The 19,145-nt window shown below is 36.5% G+C and overlaps 1 protein-coding gene across 3 annotated transcripts in view; it reads right to left on the minus strand.

Annotated features, from left to right (window-relative positions):
- MRC1 (mannose receptor C-type 1) overlaps positions 1 to 19,145 on the minus strand; it is a 98,492-nt gene that overhangs the window by 25,266 nt on the left and 54,081 nt on the right. For all 3 annotated transcript variants that reach the window (XM_036881178.2, XM_036881179.2, XM_057498253.1), the window contains exons 13-23: positions 17,847 to 17,974; positions 17,275 to 17,362; positions 15,936 to 16,080; positions 14,354 to 14,395; positions 12,963 to 13,126; positions 11,906 to 11,973; positions 10,573 to 10,673; positions 9,693 to 9,835; positions 9,187 to 9,301; positions 5,851 to 6,017; positions 3,147 to 3,249 (exon numbers count right to left, since the gene is read on the minus strand). In XM_036881178.2, coding sequence (XP_036737073.2) covers positions 3,147 to 3,249; positions 5,851 to 6,017; positions 9,187 to 9,301; positions 9,693 to 9,835; positions 10,573 to 10,673; positions 11,906 to 11,973; positions 12,963 to 13,126; positions 14,354 to 14,395; positions 15,936 to 16,080; positions 17,275 to 17,362; positions 17,847 to 17,974 — 1,264 coding nt within the window. The remainder of the gene's footprint in view (positions 1 to 3,146; positions 3,250 to 5,850; positions 6,018 to 9,186; positions 9,302 to 9,692; positions 9,836 to 10,572; positions 10,674 to 11,905; positions 11,974 to 12,962; positions 13,127 to 14,353; positions 14,396 to 15,935; positions 16,081 to 17,274; positions 17,363 to 17,846; positions 17,975 to 19,145) is intronic.

Raw genomic sequence — 19,145 nt, forward strand, 5'->3', positions numbered from 1 at the left:
TTCATTTTCTCTGCATAATTTATTTCTAGTTTCATACCTTTGTGGTCTGAGAAACTGGTTGGTACAATTTCAGTCTTTTTGAATTTACTGAGGCTCTTTTTGTGGCCTAGTATATGATCTATTTTTGAAAATGTTCCATGTGCACTTGAGAAGAATGTGTATTCTGCTGCTTTTTGGGATAGAGTTCTGTAGATGTCTGTTAGGTCCATCTGTTCTAATGTGTTGTTCAGTGCCTCTGTGTCCTTACTTATTTTCTGTCTAGTTGATCTGTCCTTCAGAGTGAGTAGAGTGTTGAAGTCTCCTAGGATGAATGCATTGCATTTTATTTCCCCCTTTTAATTCTGTTAGTATTTGTTTCACATATGTAGGTGCTCCTCTGTTGGGAGCATAGATATTTATAATGGTTATATCTTCTTGTTTGATTGACCCCTTTATCATTATGTAATGTCCTTCTTTGTCTTTTGTGACTTTCTTTGTTTTCAAGTCTATTTTGTCTGATACAAGTACTGCAACTCCTGCTTTTTTCTCTCTATTAGTTGCATGAAATATCTTTTTCCATCCTTTCACTTTTAGTCTGTGTATGCCTTTCAGTTTAAATTGAGTCTTGTAGGCAGAATATAGATGGGTCTATGTTTTTTTATCCATCCAGTGACTCTATGTCTTTTGATTGTTACATTCAGTCCATTTACATTTAGGGTGATTATTGATAGGTACATACTTATTGCCATTGCAGACTTTAGATTCGTGTACCACATACTTTTTATCTATTCATCTACTGGACATTTAGGTTGTCTCCATATTTTGGCTTTGTAAATAATGCTGCAATAAAAAAAGCTCTATTTTTTAATTGAATGCCTGATTGAATTAAATAACTTTCAAATTGTATTTAGAATATTAACATAGATATATGATCAAGTTTCTAAACTAAAAAACAAACTTGCAAACTTCAGCGGGATCTAGTATCTGGATGAAAGAAATGCAATGCCACAGTTAAATTTAAAAACACCTATCATTCTGGCATTATTCATCTTTATTTTTCCCTTGTGGCCAAATTTCAAGGTCAGAAGCAATCTTCCTCCCTCTCCCCATTTTTGCTCCACTCTGCCGATGCATTTGCATCTCTCTATATCTATCTGACTCCATTTGTCAGTAATGTATGTACAGGAAACTGGTGTAAGTTCCAGAGTGAAGTCATACACCAGTCCCTGGTTCATTTAACCTTGATCTCAGGATCAAGCTTTACTCTCACTGATGATTTCCTATGCCCTTACCCCAGGACCCCCATGTTTTATCCAAACTGACTCTAGGGCAGAGCCCTTGTTAGCCAGTTACTTTGGCTTCCTGATTTTTCCTCCTCAATTTCCTGGCATAGGTTACTAATCACTTTTAGATACACTTACACCCACCCATACCTTGTGCCACTTATTGTCAAGACTCAAATAAAGCATGTGGTTCTATGTGTTTTAATTGATGCTCTAGGGCAGAGGTCAGCAAATGACAGCTAGAAGGTGAAATATGGCCTGTTGTCTGCTTTTGTTTTGTAGTCCATTGAGCTAAGACTGACTTTTAAATTGTTTAAATAAATAAATAATATTTTCTGACATGTAAATATATGAAATTCAAATTCATGTCCATGAATAAAGTTATACTGGAACACAACTATGCTCATTTGTGTATGTATGGTCTATTATTATCCAAGATCATAGCAGAGTTGAGTAGCTCCAACAGAGACTACATTTACAGCCTAAAATGTTTATACTCTATCTATTTACAGAAAAAATTTTCCAAGCCCTAGTCTAGGGTTCTAGATATCCTTGCCTACAAATTTTGTGTTGGCCAATTTTCAACCAGTTCCACGACATGCCAGCTGAATCCACCATATGCCTTGTTCTGTCACTATCCAAATGACAAACTTAATTGATCATGCCTAGTAAGGCATCAGCTTCAGCTCGGCAGGCAAGGGCAGCCTCCTCTTTCTTCAGCTAATTGCTGCCACCTTGCGTTGATAGAATATCACTAAACCAAGAGACCCTGACTAGGACCCTTAAATTGTACAGCCTGTAGGAACTAAACTGTCCTAACATTCCCCAACTTGGGGATATCCAGGTTTGTCTTAGTATCACTGGAAAATTTTGGGAATGAGGCTTAAGATAAAGCTAAAAAACAAGTTTCATGGAAGACTATATGCAACTAGGAAACAGCTCATCTGTCCAAGTTGCTTGTTTATTTAAACATTCATAGAAAAAAATAAAAAAGAAAACTAAAATATTGAGAGGTTATTTTCAGGTGGTTGGATTGTGGGTAGTTTTTTCTTTTCTTTATATTTTTCTATATTTTCTAAAATTTCAGTGTGTTGTATATGCTTTAAAACTGTTCTGTATTCATGTATGCAGACATGTGAATAAAAACATGAATTGATATATATAACATGAATGAATATATAAAGAATATTTTAAAATTTTCCAATAAACTTTTACTGGTGGCAAATACTCTTATCACTTATGTTTGTAAGAAGAAAAAGATTATTTTAAATATGCATGTGAATGATTATTGCTTTTAATTTCTGACCCTCTTCCTATATAGGTAGACATTTTAATTTTATTCTCACTAAAAACCAAAATGTGTGTAATCATAATCTTGATTCTCAGTAAGTACCCATACATGCTCAAATACATTATGCAGGCATCCTAAGATGAAAATAAGGACACACATCAGATAGCAAGTAATGAAGCGTATGTCACATTTTTGTACTAATGAATCTCAAATCACATGGGTTGAACTGAGGTATTCCTATTCTGACATTTTCAAAAAGGTACAAGCAGACAAACATCCCACATTTCTAACAAAATTAGAAAAAGTTTCAGCTTCAAATTTAATCTACTCAAAACTTTCCGGTAATGGATGAGGAGGCACACTCATGAATAAATTACAGAAAATACTGCCCTGTTTGTCTGTCACAGGCATACATAGATTGCAGCAAGAATGAACAAACCTGTTGATGTGCAAGGGAATGGCCACTTTTAAAAATAAAACTTTACCTTTTAGAGCAGTTTAAGGTTCACAGCAAAATTGAGGAGAAGGTCATTTTTAAAACAATATTCACGGACCCCAGCACTTAGGGGCAGCAGAGGTTTGGTAGAACTTACCAGGAAGTGTCTGGCATATGTAGCCCCGCTTACTGTCACAGGTGTCATCCATCCATTTTCCTGCATCCTTTGATTTCCCTCCAATAACAACAACACAGTCAACCTGTACATTCATGGAGAAAGGAAAAAGAAAAGTATTTTTAAAATCACTTCATAATAAACAAAAAAATTTCCTCATCCATAACCTCCAAATATTAAGATCATTCTAATTCATTTGCAGTATGCTCAGTTCATACTCATGTTCCATGTATATCCCTCACACTGAGCTCTTGCTATTTTAATTGAAAACCAAATAGCTTTGGAGAAGTTTTGGAGACAGGTCTGAGAAATTTTGCTCTCAAAAATTGTATTAATCTCTATCAAAATTTAGGAACCAAATATATGAGAATACCATTTCCTCTCCATATAAATTACCATGAGCTAAATCCCAAAAGAAGTATCCTATTATTAAAGGGAAATAGGCATAGTCTATATTTCTCATTGTTAACTTAATTTGTAGAAGTATATGGATTCAGAGCAAGTTGTTGGAATATAACTATAAAATTTCACATCTTATTCATAATTTTACAGGGGACTATTCCAAGGCTGGGAAAAGTGTTTTTTGTGAATGTGTTTGTGATTTCAAGTTTCCATAGGATAATCTATAAGCCAAAAGTGAGCAAAAAATTCATGAAACCTGTGTCTTCATCCAGTGTCAGATTAAGACTGACTATATCCTGTGTTGGGCTTTTTTAACCTATCATTCTAATAATTACAGCTTATATTTATAGCATCCAAACTGTCCTTAAGTACTACACATGTGTCACTTCACTTGAACTCCCATCTGTCCTGGCGAGGCTGGTGCTGTGACTAAGCCCATTTTATAGCGAGGCACGGGGAATGGAAGTAACTTGTCCAAGGTTACACAGCCAATTAGTAAGAGTTAGGATTCATACCTAGGCATTCAGCCTCCTAGCACAGACTCTAACTACAGTGGTATACTACTTTTCAGCAAGGAAGTGTGCTGGGGCAGGAGTCCTCCTCAGAAAAGGATCCTTGTTAATAAAAAGCCACAAAGGAAGTAAAGATTGGGTACTGTCTTGCTTGGATGTAACACCTGAAACTTCTCTATGTGCCAGGCAAGAATGAAGAGCGAGGCCAGCACAATAATGATGGGAGCAGGAAGGCAGCAAGAACCCTGATCCTTAATAATGTGGTTGTGTTTGAGAAACAGCTCTGCCCGAGGCCCTGATCCACTGCTCTCACAGCTTGCCCCACTGCTACAGCTGTCTTTCCCTCCTCCTTGCCTCCAGCCTCCTTGTCCCGTGAGCCTCAGCTCTCAGGGAATCCCGGTCCTACACTCAAAGACTCTCCACTCAGCCTATCTCCCTTCTTAGCTATTCTTCTCTTCCATTACAGCTCAGAGTCTTTGCTCTACTCCAGAAAACCTGTACACAACAAGCACATTTCCACCATCAAAATATATGGAAAGTTCTCTTGTACTTTCTATCAAACTGTATTTAATGCTCTCTATTTTCTCAAGTCCTGAAATTGTAACAATGCAGTATGTGTTTCGATTCCATTTTTGTGAAACATAAACACATATTTTTAACATGCACTAAGAAAGAGTCTAGAAATAAATTTAACAATAAATTAGCAGTACTTTTTTCTGGAAGGTAAGATTACAGATTTTGGTTTTGTTGTTTCTGCTTTTATGTTCTAAAAACAAAGTTCTTGTGCAAGAATATTTTTTTTTGCTATCCATAAAATTCACCTCTCATCCAGAAATCTTTCTCAGCAAACCTCACCTCACTCCATCCTACTTTAACTTAGTAAGTTTTCAGCCCTCCTTTATGTAATGAGGATTCAAACAATATCTTCACAGAAATTCTTCTCTGATCATTATATAAACTTCTTGAGAATAAGACCCATAGCTGATTCTTTTTGCTATTCTTTCTCTCCATCAAATAAAGGGCTCTAGAGATAAGTGCTAACTGACTGGATCACTTTATCCCATAGTAAGTTTCTTTTTTCCCACGTTCTCCAGTGCTTTGTGATGGACTCTGTCCTCGTGCACTTGCATTTCTTTACTATCTTCTTGCTTACATAAGATTTGTGGGCTAGCACACATGTAAGCTTCTTTAAGGTAAGAACAAAAACTTAGGTTTTTTCATGTTTCTCCTCAATGCCTAGTATGGTGTTCAATGTTGATTGGTTGACATTCAATGATAGGATTAAGAGTAGTAGAATAAAGAAAGAATTGTCTCTTAGGTTAACGTAAAAAAGCCCTTAGCATAGTGTTTGGCACATAGAAGGCACTCTACAAGTGGCAGATCAGTGATGATAGTGATGATGACATGATGCTGTCTTTAGAAGTAGTGGGAACTTCCAGGCAGGGCTGCAAAGACTACAGGCTTAAAGAGCTGAGGCAGCTGATGCAAAGATAGTTGATAATTTTTGGTTCAAGGGCACATCCTAACCATAACACAGGCCCACACTGCCCATTCTTTACTGTCACGATCTCCTGCCCTGCAAGCTGAGGAGTTCTTAGCTAAATTTATACCTCATCCCTCAAGGCTGGCTTCACCTGTAACAGTTAAAATCTACAAGGATAAAACAGATCAAGGAGTACTCTAGCTGATTTTTCACAGAAGATAAACTACAAATAAGATGACTTTAAGCAAGCTGACTGTGTACGGAGAGGTGGTCTGAAACAGATATTTACGTCTTCATAGGAAAGACTGCTCCTTCTTCCGCCAGGGTAACCTTTCCCCCAGTTTGTATAATGAACTCCTCGTCCATCCGTCCAAAGGAATGTATGTTCTGAATTCACATCATTCAGCCCAGTCCAGGCATTAAAAGTAGAGTCCTTCATGTGATAGGTAAGAAAGGCTGAAAGAAGTTTCACAAGATAATTTTATACTTTGGGGGAAAATATTCGAAACACATTTAACTTCAAAATACTGCACATGTGATTTAATGACTTTATTGTAATTTAAAAGCACTTGCCATGAAAATACATATATTCTGTCCTCGGCATCATGTTATTGCTTCAGCTTTGGACTTTGAAAAGTTTCGTTCAGTGGAAGTCTAGGTTTCGCTGGGGCCACTGCAGATTGCTTTGTGCAGACTGTGCCTTGCCCAGGGCACTCTGGCCCTGAGGCAAGGGACGCCGAAGTCCACCCCAGGCCCTACTCCCCATTTCCTACACCCTAATCTGGATTGTGGCTGCCTACTATTCTGCAGGGAGAGGTACATTTTTCTAATTCATACACAGCCATCCTATGAATTAGCAGGTGTCCAGATTCTATAAATAATCTGATTGCAATAATTTGGAGTCAAAGAGGGCTCTTAATCCAGAAAAGTTCTGAAAATGAAAACAGTTGTCAAAGGAAAACACGAGGCTGTCAAATTAGCACTACTTTGAATTGCCAAATCAGAAGAGCCACCTGATTGGAACTACTCCGAAGTGGCCAACTCCTAAGGGTTAGCAGCCATACACTGGGCATGAGTAGACCCAGGGGCATCCTGATGTTGAGTGCTCACATCATTAGGAGAGAAGAAGATCTAAAGAAATTCAGAGAATATACAGCAAATATGGCCTCTTTTTTCCATATCAGTTCTGTGGCAGAGAGGAGGCAGGTATCCAGAAGCTGTAAAAGGTCTATATGTACACATGCTACATTAGCCCCCCATTAGCCCATCCCCAGGCCTCCCGCACCACCAGCTGCCTTACCTGACAGGAGCCATGGATACCTAGGTGAATGAGGAGCAGCCCTATAGAACAACAATTTCCAAATACGTTTGCTTAAACACCACTTTGAATGCAAATAGGAAACCTAATGACTAAGCACCTAGATTACTAACGGCAAATGCACAACAGAGAGAAGCCCACAGAGATACAATTACATGTTTACTTATGAACAAACAATTCCATGAAAGGGCCACGGCTACATGCTTACTCTTCTGCAAAGTAGTAGAAGCAGCTACCATGTTGTTTAGAGATTTCTCAATTAAAAAAAAAACAGAAATAACTTATTTTGTTTTTTCTTCTAATATTTTTAAGAGAAACAAGAGCATGGGTAGCTATTTATTTTGGTTTTATTTTATTTCCTAAAAAATCATAACTGTTGCCCTATCCCCAACTTGACATGAAATGTGAGAAAGCTCTACCTGCCAGTATTCCAGCACTGACCTTTTTTCTGCCAAGAGCCACAATAAGAATTTGGCAAAGTGTGCCTGCTTTGCCAGGAATAATATTATTTTATCTGAAAATGGTTTCCTTCTGCACATCTCTATACCCAGGTTCTAGTTATGTTATGCCAGGAATCAGCACTTTGTGGTTAAGAGAAGAAATCAATTATTGTGTTTCTCTGCTGGGTAGCTAAACCCAAGATATGGTAGACCAGTTAGAGAAATGTGAGTGTTATATTCCTCAATTTTTTTTTTTGATATGCTACGGTTTGACCTCCTTTTTTTTTTTTTTTTTTTGGTGTCTGGAAAGTTGCTGAAAGGTTCTCAGTGAAACCTCAGTTGTTCTGTCATATAATGTGTTCCAAGAGAGCACATGGAAACATTTATGGAGTAAAATAAACATTTGGCAGAGCTCCATACAGGGTTCTAGTGTCTTTCTTCTTTCTTACATTTTTTTGAGACATAATACCATTTTCTCCAGTAAGTGATTCTGAAAGTCAAAGAATCTGAGAACCAAAGGAACTTAGAAATTAGGCAGTCCACATTGCTACTCCATCATGCATAAATTTATTCAACATTTATTGATCAACTTCCATGCTACATACCTGTCAATATATATGACTCTATAGCATCCATTTGAGAACCTTCCAATATAAGCCTTTCACAGCTCCTCAAGAGAAGTCATGAAGCACCCCATCCAATCATATCTAATTGTTAGAATGACCTCCTAATTTTGAGCCTAAATCTATTTCCCTGTAACTGCCACTCATTGGTCCTAAGTCTTCCTTTTGAAGCCACACAGGAGTCCATATTCTCTCTTTTCCAGGCTATGAAACATGAGGGTCTTTCACACACTCCTCACTTGCTGCCGGCTGTGATTCCAAACCCTTCATTAGTTCAGTTACTTTTATCTGAATGGCCGCTGCTGAGCAACATCCTCCTAAAGCGAGAAGCCACTGATTCTAACCTAATAACTCTTGTAGGCTCTGTGGCCCTGAAAGGGAGAAAGTGGAGAAGTGGTCAGGTACTTTTCCCAAACAGCAGTGTAATAAATTCTATAGTCTGCTCTATGGATAGAGCAAGTTTTCTCCAGTGCTATTCTTCAAAGCTCTGACTTATACTTCTGTTTTATCAAAAATTTTTTCTCAATTTGTTCAAAGTTCATATTTAAAAATTAGTTTTATTGCATTAGAAATTATATGACCAAGTGGCTAAAAGAGCAGTAAATGGTAAATCAGTATTTTAAAATTTTATTTCTAGGACTACTCTACTTCTTTGGCTCTTAGGGAAACAACTGGTTTGGTGGAAATAGAATGGAATTTAAGCTGGAAGACCCAGTATGATTCCATACCCTACCATTTACCTGGCAAGAACCTTGACTCAAGGCTCCCTGAATACTACAGTTGACCCTTGAACAATATAGGTTTGAACTGCATGAGTCCACTTATATGTGGATTTTTTTTCAACAAATATAATGGAATATTTGGGGGAGATTTACAACAATTTGAAAAACGTTTTCTTTCTTTAACTTACTTTAATGTTAAGAGTACATAATACATATTCATTTAAAATATGTGTTAAATTGTTTATTACTGGTAAGGCTTCCAGTCAACCATAGGATACTGTATTTAAGTGTCTGGACTTAAAAGATATATGCAGATTTTCAATCTAATGGGAGTCACTATTCATAACCCTGCATTGTTCAAGGGTTAACTGTAGTTCTCCTTATGTGTTTGATTTTTTTTTCCCCTCTCTAGGTTTTACTCTAGAAGACTAAAAAAATCATTTACTATCAGCAACATTCTACTGCTATAAGGAAAAATATTACATATTTAAGTGTATCTTTGCTTGTAAATGGCCTGCACACCTTGTTCTTTTTCATTGCGTATGGATACCAGATTTCCCCCAAATCCTATGCAAGCTTTTCGTGCCTCTTGCCAATTTTTTCTTTCTTCTTCAACAAATCCAAGTATTTTGAAACACTGGGATGGAGGGAAAAAAAAAAAGCATAGGGATTAAGTAAGGAGAAAAGCATTTGCTCCAAAGAAATCAAAATTATTTATGAAGATTATAGCTAAACATAAACTTTCTCACAACCAAATAGAGATCTAAAAAATTAAGTTACTTTTATTACCCGCAAACTTTCTTTGCAAAGTTTTTTCCCCCTTGGGAAAAAGAGCACAGCTATTTGGATAGTATTTTCAAGTATACTCTCAGTTTCCTTAGAGTATTTGACATGGGAATCTCCACCTATTCTTGCCTAAAATGTTCTAAAGTGATGAGGGAAGCCAAAGCTAACTTTAAGGCTGTAAGATTTGCACTGTCACTCTCCATATTGATCAATGCCAAAACTACAACTAATTCTCTTAGTACCTTGTTACTGTAAAAATTCCAACCTTCTTTGCAACCTCCTGGGGTGGGGGACATGGTAGGAACAGTCGTGGTGTTGATGCTGCTGTTATGCCTCTGGCAGATGAAGGTGTTTGGATAACCACAATTAATGTCATTCCAAAACCCTGGCAAAGAACAAAATAGCCAAATTAGATTTATTTATTACTTATTTATTTTATTGTTATTATTATTTATTATGAATTTCTAGATTTACATAGTTACATTTAAAAACTTTTTTTTGGAAACTGAGTTTATATATAATATTCTCAGAAATGGCTTAGATGACAAGCATCATTTTTACCCAAGTGACTAGTTTTAGATCTATGCAATAATCTTTTGCTCTTTCACTTAAACTAAAATAGTTCAACTTTATAGAGTGATTCCTGTGAGCCAAGCATATATTTGATGTTACTTGTCTCTTATCTAAACAGTAATAACTAATAATAATAACAATCTGATAATACCTAAGCTTTATACATACCACACATTTATTTAGTGTTTTATGTGTATTATTTCTTTGATCTTCTCAACAACAGATAAATTGTCATTATTCCCATTTTATAGATAAAAATATGGAGAGAGATAAAGGAGATACATGAACATTCTGGATATTTTCCTCAAATCAGAGCATGAAAAATGTTTTGTAAAATAAGAAGTGAGAAGATTGCATCATTTATTAGAGTGGATGTTAAGCACCCATTCTCCTTACAAACTGAACAGTATGCTGCTACAATTACAATTCTTCTTCATTGTCTCTTCCTTTTTTGACTAGGTTCATAATTTATTAGTTTTAGCCTAGGAGGATGTAGCATATGACACACAACACACAAAGCCAGTTCAGGAGGATTTTTATATTGTCTACCTGAATTTGAATACATGGTTACACAATTTTCATCGTCGTTTGCAAAATTAGGTTCACCTGTGGCCCAAGCCACATAATCCACTTTGCTTCCATCCATCCAACTGGGAAAGAAAATTCAGGCATTGAACAACAATCCAATAATGACAATAACCACCCAGTGGTGAGACTGAGTGACCCAACCCAGATGAAAGGAGCACAAGGGAGTTCTAGAGAGACCAGCGGGCAGATCTCAGGGAGGATCAGTGCTCCCATGACATACTTATCCATAACACCCATTGCCTTGGCTAGTCAGTCTCATTTTCCTTCCCTGGAAGAGGCTACCTTTAGTCTTGCAGTGAGAAAAGTAGGAATCCCAGTTACTCTGGAAGTGGGCCAGAAGCAGAAAGCCTCCCATAGTACTTCTTAGGTCTGATTACCACAAAACAAAACCACCCAAAGAGAGGCAGAGAATATAGTTTCTCATTGGGCTCATTCTCTGATTTTCGTGTTTACACTGGTTTCTCTTAAGGTATGTGGGCCAATGCTTATTTTCATAAACTATACAAATTCAGAGACTGTTAGCTGGAAAGAGACCAAGAGATCAACGACTTCAACTCTCTCATTTTAGAGATGATTAAAACTGGTGCTTGTCCAAAACAGCTTCAAACATTTCTGATCTTTAAAAATAATGAGTGTGTGTCTAGGTCTCCACTGCGCGAAAATGACAATAACAGTCACCTGAAACAACACAGTGGCTAAAATATCTGTGCAGGAGCCAGGAAGACATATCTGCATTTCAAACTTAGGAGAACATGTAATAATGAACAAGGAAAAAAAACCCCAAAATGCACTAATTTCCTCCCTCCTGCAGCTTTTCCTGGCCCCTGTATCTAATGAAAAACAGCACAGTCAGTCTTTTGAAGGGAAAGCATTTCGTGAATTTGAAAGGGTTCCTCAGAGCAAGGCTGTTAGAGCAGTGAGTAGGGCAATATGAAGGTACCCTTCCATCTGTGCACCAAGGACAGTGCAAATGGGCATCATAATTTTTAAGATAAATTCAGTATTCATTTTGCATAATTGCTCTTCTTAGTAGATGACTAGCTAACAGGTAATGACACCCTACAACAAAGATAGAAGTTTTGCAAGATTAAGTTGGATTTTGAGTTGTTTATGTGAGAATTATAATGTTGAAAATATTTAACAGGAGTTTCAAAATTCTTTTTATTTTTTTCAAAGATGATTTTTAGATTGAGAACTCAGTGCGATATTTAAAAATAAATTCAGCAAAGCAAAAGTCTCAAAATAAGACTGGATAACTATCCTAAACAAAGTTGTTTTACTTTGATTTACTTACACAAACTTTTTATCCAAGCTGATCAACAAGCCAATAAAATATGCCGGCTGTGCATCATGCCTGTTTACCTAAAACATGGAAGTTTATACAAAGTTCAATCTATACTTATGTAATAAGCAAATTCTTATAAAAAACCTACGTACTCATGAGGTCCCTATTTGGAGCCTTTTCTAAGAAGGGATTCATGCAAAAATTTTGGTATATATTCAATGTTATGTTTTTCATAGAAATAAAAAGAAAAATATGCATACTATAAAACAACCTACATTTACAAAGCCAATATCTTAAGTCATTCTCTATACTATCTAATGCCTAAAGTAATTGAACCTTTAATTGAAGTAATTAAAGGTTATTGAAGACATTCTTTAAAACAAAGTTGCCATTTAGGCTTATGCAACTAAGTAAAGACTTCTTCATTCACATATATATTTGTTCAGTTTTAAGAAATATCCTGAGAATTTCAAACCAAGGTATATCCACAAACATGAACATAAGTCAGGCTACATTCTTTCATTACTATTCAGCTTATTTTTTCTGCTCTCCCTCTTACTTCTTTTCTGGCAAACAATGAGGATGTCATGAATATGTTTAAAGAGAAAGATTGAGCCAAGCAGTCTTGGAAAAAATAAATTACAGCTTCGCTGTTAGCCAACAGTTTGGGTATAACCACAAAAGATTTTTATGTGAATAATAAAGTTGTACTATCTACTAACCAACAATTTGGTCCAGCTGAGACAGATTTTTAAATTAATAATCAACCTGCACTATACACAGAGTCCAAGATTGATACATAACAACTAGTTAAAAATCTTAGTCTTTGAAAACTGTTTCTGGGTTCTGTGATTCTGTACTGAATGGATCTTAAGCAATCATGTCATTCACCTCTCTTATGGTCAACACCTCTCTCCCCTCCTCTGGCATTCACATCTTTACCTCTGACCTTAGAAGTTTCCAATACAGCATATAACATGAAATTGTCCCTTAAGGTACCAATCATAGACATTATCTTTGTTTATTATATGTCACTGTTCCATTCTTAAATTAATCATATTCTTACATATTTCCATAGAAACTTCTTTTCACTTTCACTTTGAATAGAAACAAGATCACCAAAGTTCCTCTTGCAAAATTCTCGTGCATTGTCCATGGTTTCCTTCTCTTTGCTAAAATAGTACTGGTAGTCTTTGTAAATAACCCACCCATCTTCAGTGACTGGTGGATCTGAAAAATTAATGAGAAAAGGTGATGACTATTATTTAGATGAATTCAAGAATTTGGCATGTATGGTACACAAAAGTGAAAAAGGCAGATTAGCTATAACTGATCTGAGTTCCCAGAATAAGGGGATGTTTATGCCAAATACAGATTGAATTATTTAAGGCCAGATATGCACTTTCTACCAACTCCGTATAAAGTAGCCACTTTTTCTTCTCAACTAAGTTCCATGCATCATTATTGGGTAGAACTCCCAACGTGACTTTCATCAGTAGGATGGCATTGCTGGAAGTCTTTACAGACAGGCACCTGTGATGTTCTAGGTTCAAGGAGTGGAAGCTGAGCAAAATCAGCTTTCATTTCAACATAACAAAGAACCTGGACTTTGCTGGAGAATCCAGGAAGCCACATACCAGGAGAGCTCCTAAGTCTTCTTCCAAACCATGGAATTCTAGGGTTCTTTGCTGTAGAATGCCGAACAAGCCACCCCCCGCCACCCAGAGATATCCAGGTTCTAATCTCTGGAATCTGTGAGTGTTACCTTATATGGGAAAAAGTACTCTGTAAATGCGATTAGATCTTGACATGGAGAGACAATCTAGATGATCTGGGTGGACCCTAAATGTAATCACAGGGTTCCTTAGAGAAGGAGGCAGAGGAGATTTGCCTACAGAAGCAGAGGGCAATGTGACAAATGAAACAAGATGCTCCATTTCTTGTTTTGAAGATGAAGGAAGGGACCATGAACCAATAAACACAAGTAATGTACCTCTAGAAATTGGTAGAGACAAGGAAATAGCTTCTCAAGGGGAGGTGGGCCTGCTGATACTTTGATTTTAGCCCAGTGAAACTGAATTCATATTCCTGACCCCCAAAACTGTAAGGGAATAAATACACTTTTCACCAAAACAATAAGCTTGGTGGCTTATTGCCTTAAGTCACCAAGTTTGTGGCAAGTTGTTACACCAGTCATAGGAAACTAATACATGTGCTAAAGAAGAAACCTGGGCCCTTGAATTAGATTCGTGAACTCTTGAGACTTTTTATTAACATGCCTTATATTTGTACATGTGAGCATCCATCTGGAGGCGGAGATCCAAACTCTCATGAGATTCTCAAAGATATTAAGAACCTCTGCTCTCCACCTTCCTAGGGTTTTTTTTTTTTTACTGAGAAAGGAAAGAGGGGGGAAAGGCTGTCAATAGGGAGATCAAGAAATAAACAAACACCTACTGTCTTGAGGAGCTGGTGTTGGTTCAGGTTTTGGTGTTTGTCCTGGAAAACAAAAGAAAATTAGATATTATGTGTGCTTGAACTTCTATTACATGTTCTTCTAGTTTCACTATTTTCGTGGGTCAATATAGCTAACAACTTAGCTGTCCTTTCTCTGTCTCTCCCTCCTTCCCACTCGCCAATTCCCCTATCATGTTATGGAGGAGGAGAAGTAAGTAGTTAATTAACAGTTCAACAAATTAGGTACAATAACAGTCACCATAAAATGGGACCCAGTTTTCAGGAACAAGTAGTACCACATAAAGGAAAGAGAAGAACAAGAGTTTTGGAATTGGAAAGCCTAGGTTCAAATCCCAGACCTGGGTTTAGACTGCTTAACTTTTAATTTTGTCATCTACAAAAAGGAGTTAGTGGTATGTGTGAAGAGGTAGGGTAAAATATTTGAATTACTGTTATTTAGAAGGGACTCAATAGATGTTATTTTTACAGTCACACGTTTTCTAATTAGCTGTGAAAATACTTAAAATTTCATTACTTAAAACCACTAAATATGAACTGTTTATTAATAAAAAAATTTCCTCCAAAGAATCTTATTTTTATTAAGTATGTATTTTACTGAAAGTTAAATGAAATCTTTCTTTCCAAGTAGCTAATGATATATGAGAACTTTGTTAGAATCTGATTAAACGACCAGCTTTTGGTTTAATGTACTTAACAACTGCAAGAATAAAGCTACTAATAATACATAAGGAAAACCAGTCATAGGTAGGCTAGGAGCCCTTTAAAGAAAAACTGGCCATTATGTATTCTTCCATTCTGAAAACTTGAAAACACTAATCTAGGCAGAAGGAGTAAGGAAAAGAAGCAGATAAGATAGCAGGAGAGCAAAGTAGCCAGCATTCCCCAACAGCAGAGGGCAGCACAGTTCCATTTATGTTTACAAAGGAGGAGCTTAGCTTTAGGTATGTTATGATTCAAGGGTGGGGCTGTTTATCTTAATGTAAGAACCTAGATCCCCTGCCTCAATGCCTGACTTGTGTATGTGGAATTTTCTAACAGATCAAGATTAATGCATGCATTGGTATTTTTGACCATCAATAACATGGTAGGTTTAATAGCATCAGGGGCCTCAAAATGGTGCTTGTTCTTTGTGTTGAACATTTACTAAAGGAATCAATCCTTAGACTATTTGGACTTAGGGAAACTTTCAATTACTGGATGACTATGTAGGTCAGAGGGTGAAAATTCTGAAAAATAAATGACTTTTGCATTACCCTGTACAGCGTAGAACACCCACCCACACCCACCACTATAGAACCTGAGCCAGAATCACAGCTCATGGGAACTATTTTGGAGGACGTGACTCTTGTCCAGGATTCCCGGGTGGCCTTTTGATCTTCTGTTCCTTTGGAACATTTATCTGTGCTCAGTGACTTCATTCTTATCCTGTGAAATGGTGGTCCCTGCCAGATCCCTTATTTTGTTATTTTGTTGGTTTGGTTCTGCTAATAAAGGGAAGATATGGGGATGTCAGGAGGTTAGTTCTTTAACCTCAGATAAAAGAGAAGGTAGATTATCATACCTTTTTGTATCTGGCAAATCCAATTATTCAGATGTTCACAGTTAATATCATTCCAGGACATACCAGGGTCACCTTTCAACTCACCACAGTATTCAACATTTTGATAATTATTAGGTTCTCCATAAGCCCAATTTTCATATGAAACCTATGTCAGAAACATTATGTTGCAATCATTAACCATTTATATCAGGCCAATGCCAATAACCTATCCAAATAGGAAAGGAAACATATATTCACACTTTTTAAATCAATTTACTTTTCATTTTCTTCACAATAGCTTTGCTTTAAAGGCAAAGTCCGTGAACATGGGTGGGAAAGCAACAGCTTTCATCACATAGGAACTTTTGAAGTTGAATAAAGTGTGTTATTAATCATAAAATGTTCTTCATTCTTACTAAATAGAATGGATCCAGGGCCACAAAAGAGGGACTTATATACAGGAAAACCTTGGCAAAAAATGCTCCACTTCTCAGTACTGGGAGTTCCTAGATCTGTACCCATTCTTAAGAGATAATATTTCAGTATGGTGTTGATGTTGGAAATTTTCTCTTTATCAGATGGGTAGGATAAAGAAATATAATTAGTTCTTTTTACAAAAGAAAAGACTTATGAAAGGTTGCTAACAAAACTACCAAACTTTCAGTGAACAGTGGAAATAAATGGGAGGGCTATTTTCAATGTGGAATCAAAGCCCACAAGGTTTTAGGCTAAACATCATGATCTATTTTCCAGGGGTATAAATAAAAAAACCCAGATATCAATGGAACTGTCAAATAAGCCACTGTGACCAATGCCTTGACAAGTTGCTAGTGGCTGTGAAAATGAGGCAGAACCGAAATTACCAAAATCACTTCCTATGATAACTAGAGGGTGACTAACATAACAATGGGCAATATCGCCAGCATGTGCCACAGGCTCACTTCTCCATTCCTGAGAATAAGGAAGCCCAACAAAGCCTATTAATGGATTATCAAAAGTTATTTCCAGGTCTCATGATCCTTAAAGGGCTATAAAATCTCAAGTTTTAAGAAGTCTAACTATTTGTACACCAATTTTGCACAAGAGAATGAATACATGATTTTATATAAACTAGAGAAATGAGTTTTCTCTCTCTCTTTTTTTTTTTTCATCCAGTCAACCAAGGGTACACCATGGGTGAATAGGAGAACTATACTGGGACAGGATTAGAATAATGATCCTAAAATAGCATTTGTTTTGCATAGAAAATGTTTCTTGCTATCATAATCTATCTTACCAAAAATTTGGACTAAGCCAAAGACAACATCAAAATAAATACATGATAAAGTAAGAAAATAATATATTAAGTCAAATTACTCACAGGAGAACCATCACTCCAAGCAAAGCCCTCTGAAGGACTTCCATATGTCAGTCCCAACCAAAATAGTTCATGGTAACTTCCACTAGCCCTATAATGTATAACACATAGAGAAGTCTTATGCCATTTCATGAAACAAGTTTGGTTACCTTTGAGGACTAATCAAATTAGAAAGTTACCTCCAAAACAATCAGTACACAGGTCAAGAGATTCAATGACTGAATATAAGCATTATGTAAGAGATGTGCATTTTGGTACAAGCCATAAAGATACTGAACACAAGCTACCATTAGAAGATAAGTAATTGTAAAGCATGGAAAGATAATACTTTGTTTATTCATTTAACAATATGTATTGTGTGTCTTGTACATTTATAGAGCAGTTTATCATAGGATTTATACCTATAAAATTAAAGTATATGGAAGTGAAACTAGATCGAAAAGGGCCTCTGGATTTGGGACATGACATACTCACAGTAGCATTAAGAGCCAACAATGTTAGAAACAAGAATTTTCATAATATCATCAGCATCAGATAGGTAAAAGAAAGGAGCATTATATAGAAAAGATACTTACGTCACTAACCGCCATATTGTTTGCTGTTCATCTTTGTTATTGATACTAGCTAGATCACCACCCAGAGCTCTACAAAAATCTCGAGATTCAAACCATGTTTTCTTCTCATGTTTTCCTTTTGCAAACAGCTGAAGATGATAAGAGTTTCAGAAGTTATTTTACATTTCAGAGCTTATCAAATCAAGAGAGATAATTATTATGATGATATTTCATTTAGAGACAAGCAAGACATTGCAATGGCCCCAAACAATGTAATTTTCTTTGCTGACAATCAATTTAGGAGTAGATATTTGGGTAGAAAAATTTGGGGGGATGATTTTTCTGAGAAAGCCTTAGAAAATAAAATTATTTCATAGCATAGGAGAAAGTAGAGTGAGATCTTAAAAACTCTAGGCATATTGGTTAGGCATATAGCTCATTGTAGAAGACAGGAAAAACTTGTTTAAATATAGAAGAAGCACTGAGATGGGGGAAAAAGGAGAACTTTTGATACAGAGAAAGTAAATACAAATTAGGAAATTTTAAGGCAAATAACCTCCCTAAAATTAGGCCATAGTCTGTTACCAGTTTAGCTTAAACGAATAACCTGAAAGTCTTTCAATACATTGTGGGTGGTATCCTTCAAAACTACCTTGTCTTTTTTCCTTATATTTGTATATTTTTACAACTATTGGATCACACCACAAAAGATTTATCTGGCAGAGCATCTAAAAAGATGTAAATTTAATAGATTATGTAATTTAGGAAATATATTATCCAGAAGACTGTAGTGAAATGGAGTCCACAGTGACCTGGGAAACACCAATTAACATGCAAACAATATAGCAATTCATTGTATATATGAAGGCTGCCTTCACCTTGACCCCAGCTTGAGCTTTCTGCACAAAATTACCTTGAGCAAGTTTCCACATTAGTAACTCCCAAGACCCCTGTGAGCACCTCAACTTGCTGGACTGTCATATAAAACTTTATTTTGTTAAACACATTTACTATTTGTATTACCCAGGTGAATACTATCTCTTCTGGAACCCTTGGTTCACTGCCCAGCTCTGGAGAATTATGCTGCTTCTCTCAAAATCCTGCAACACATCTCTACAGCCTACCACCCTCAGGTGGGTGGCTGGGTGTAGGAAGAGCCTGGCCTTTGTGTGGTAACTCAAAAGTTTCCAGAGGCAACAATGAGTACCTGATTTTCTTTGTGTTAGTCCATTTACAAAATCCTCTCTCTTGTCTTGGCCAAATATATTCCCTTCTATGTAAATTATGCTTTTAGACCTGACTGGCTAATCTGTACTGAAC

The sequence above is a fragment of the Manis pentadactyla genome, chromosome 3, assembly GCF_030020395.1.
Source record: "Manis pentadactyla isolate mManPen7 chromosome 3, mManPen7.hap1, whole genome shotgun sequence".
NCBI lineage: Eukaryota > Metazoa > Chordata > Mammalia > Pholidota > Manidae > Manis > Manis pentadactyla.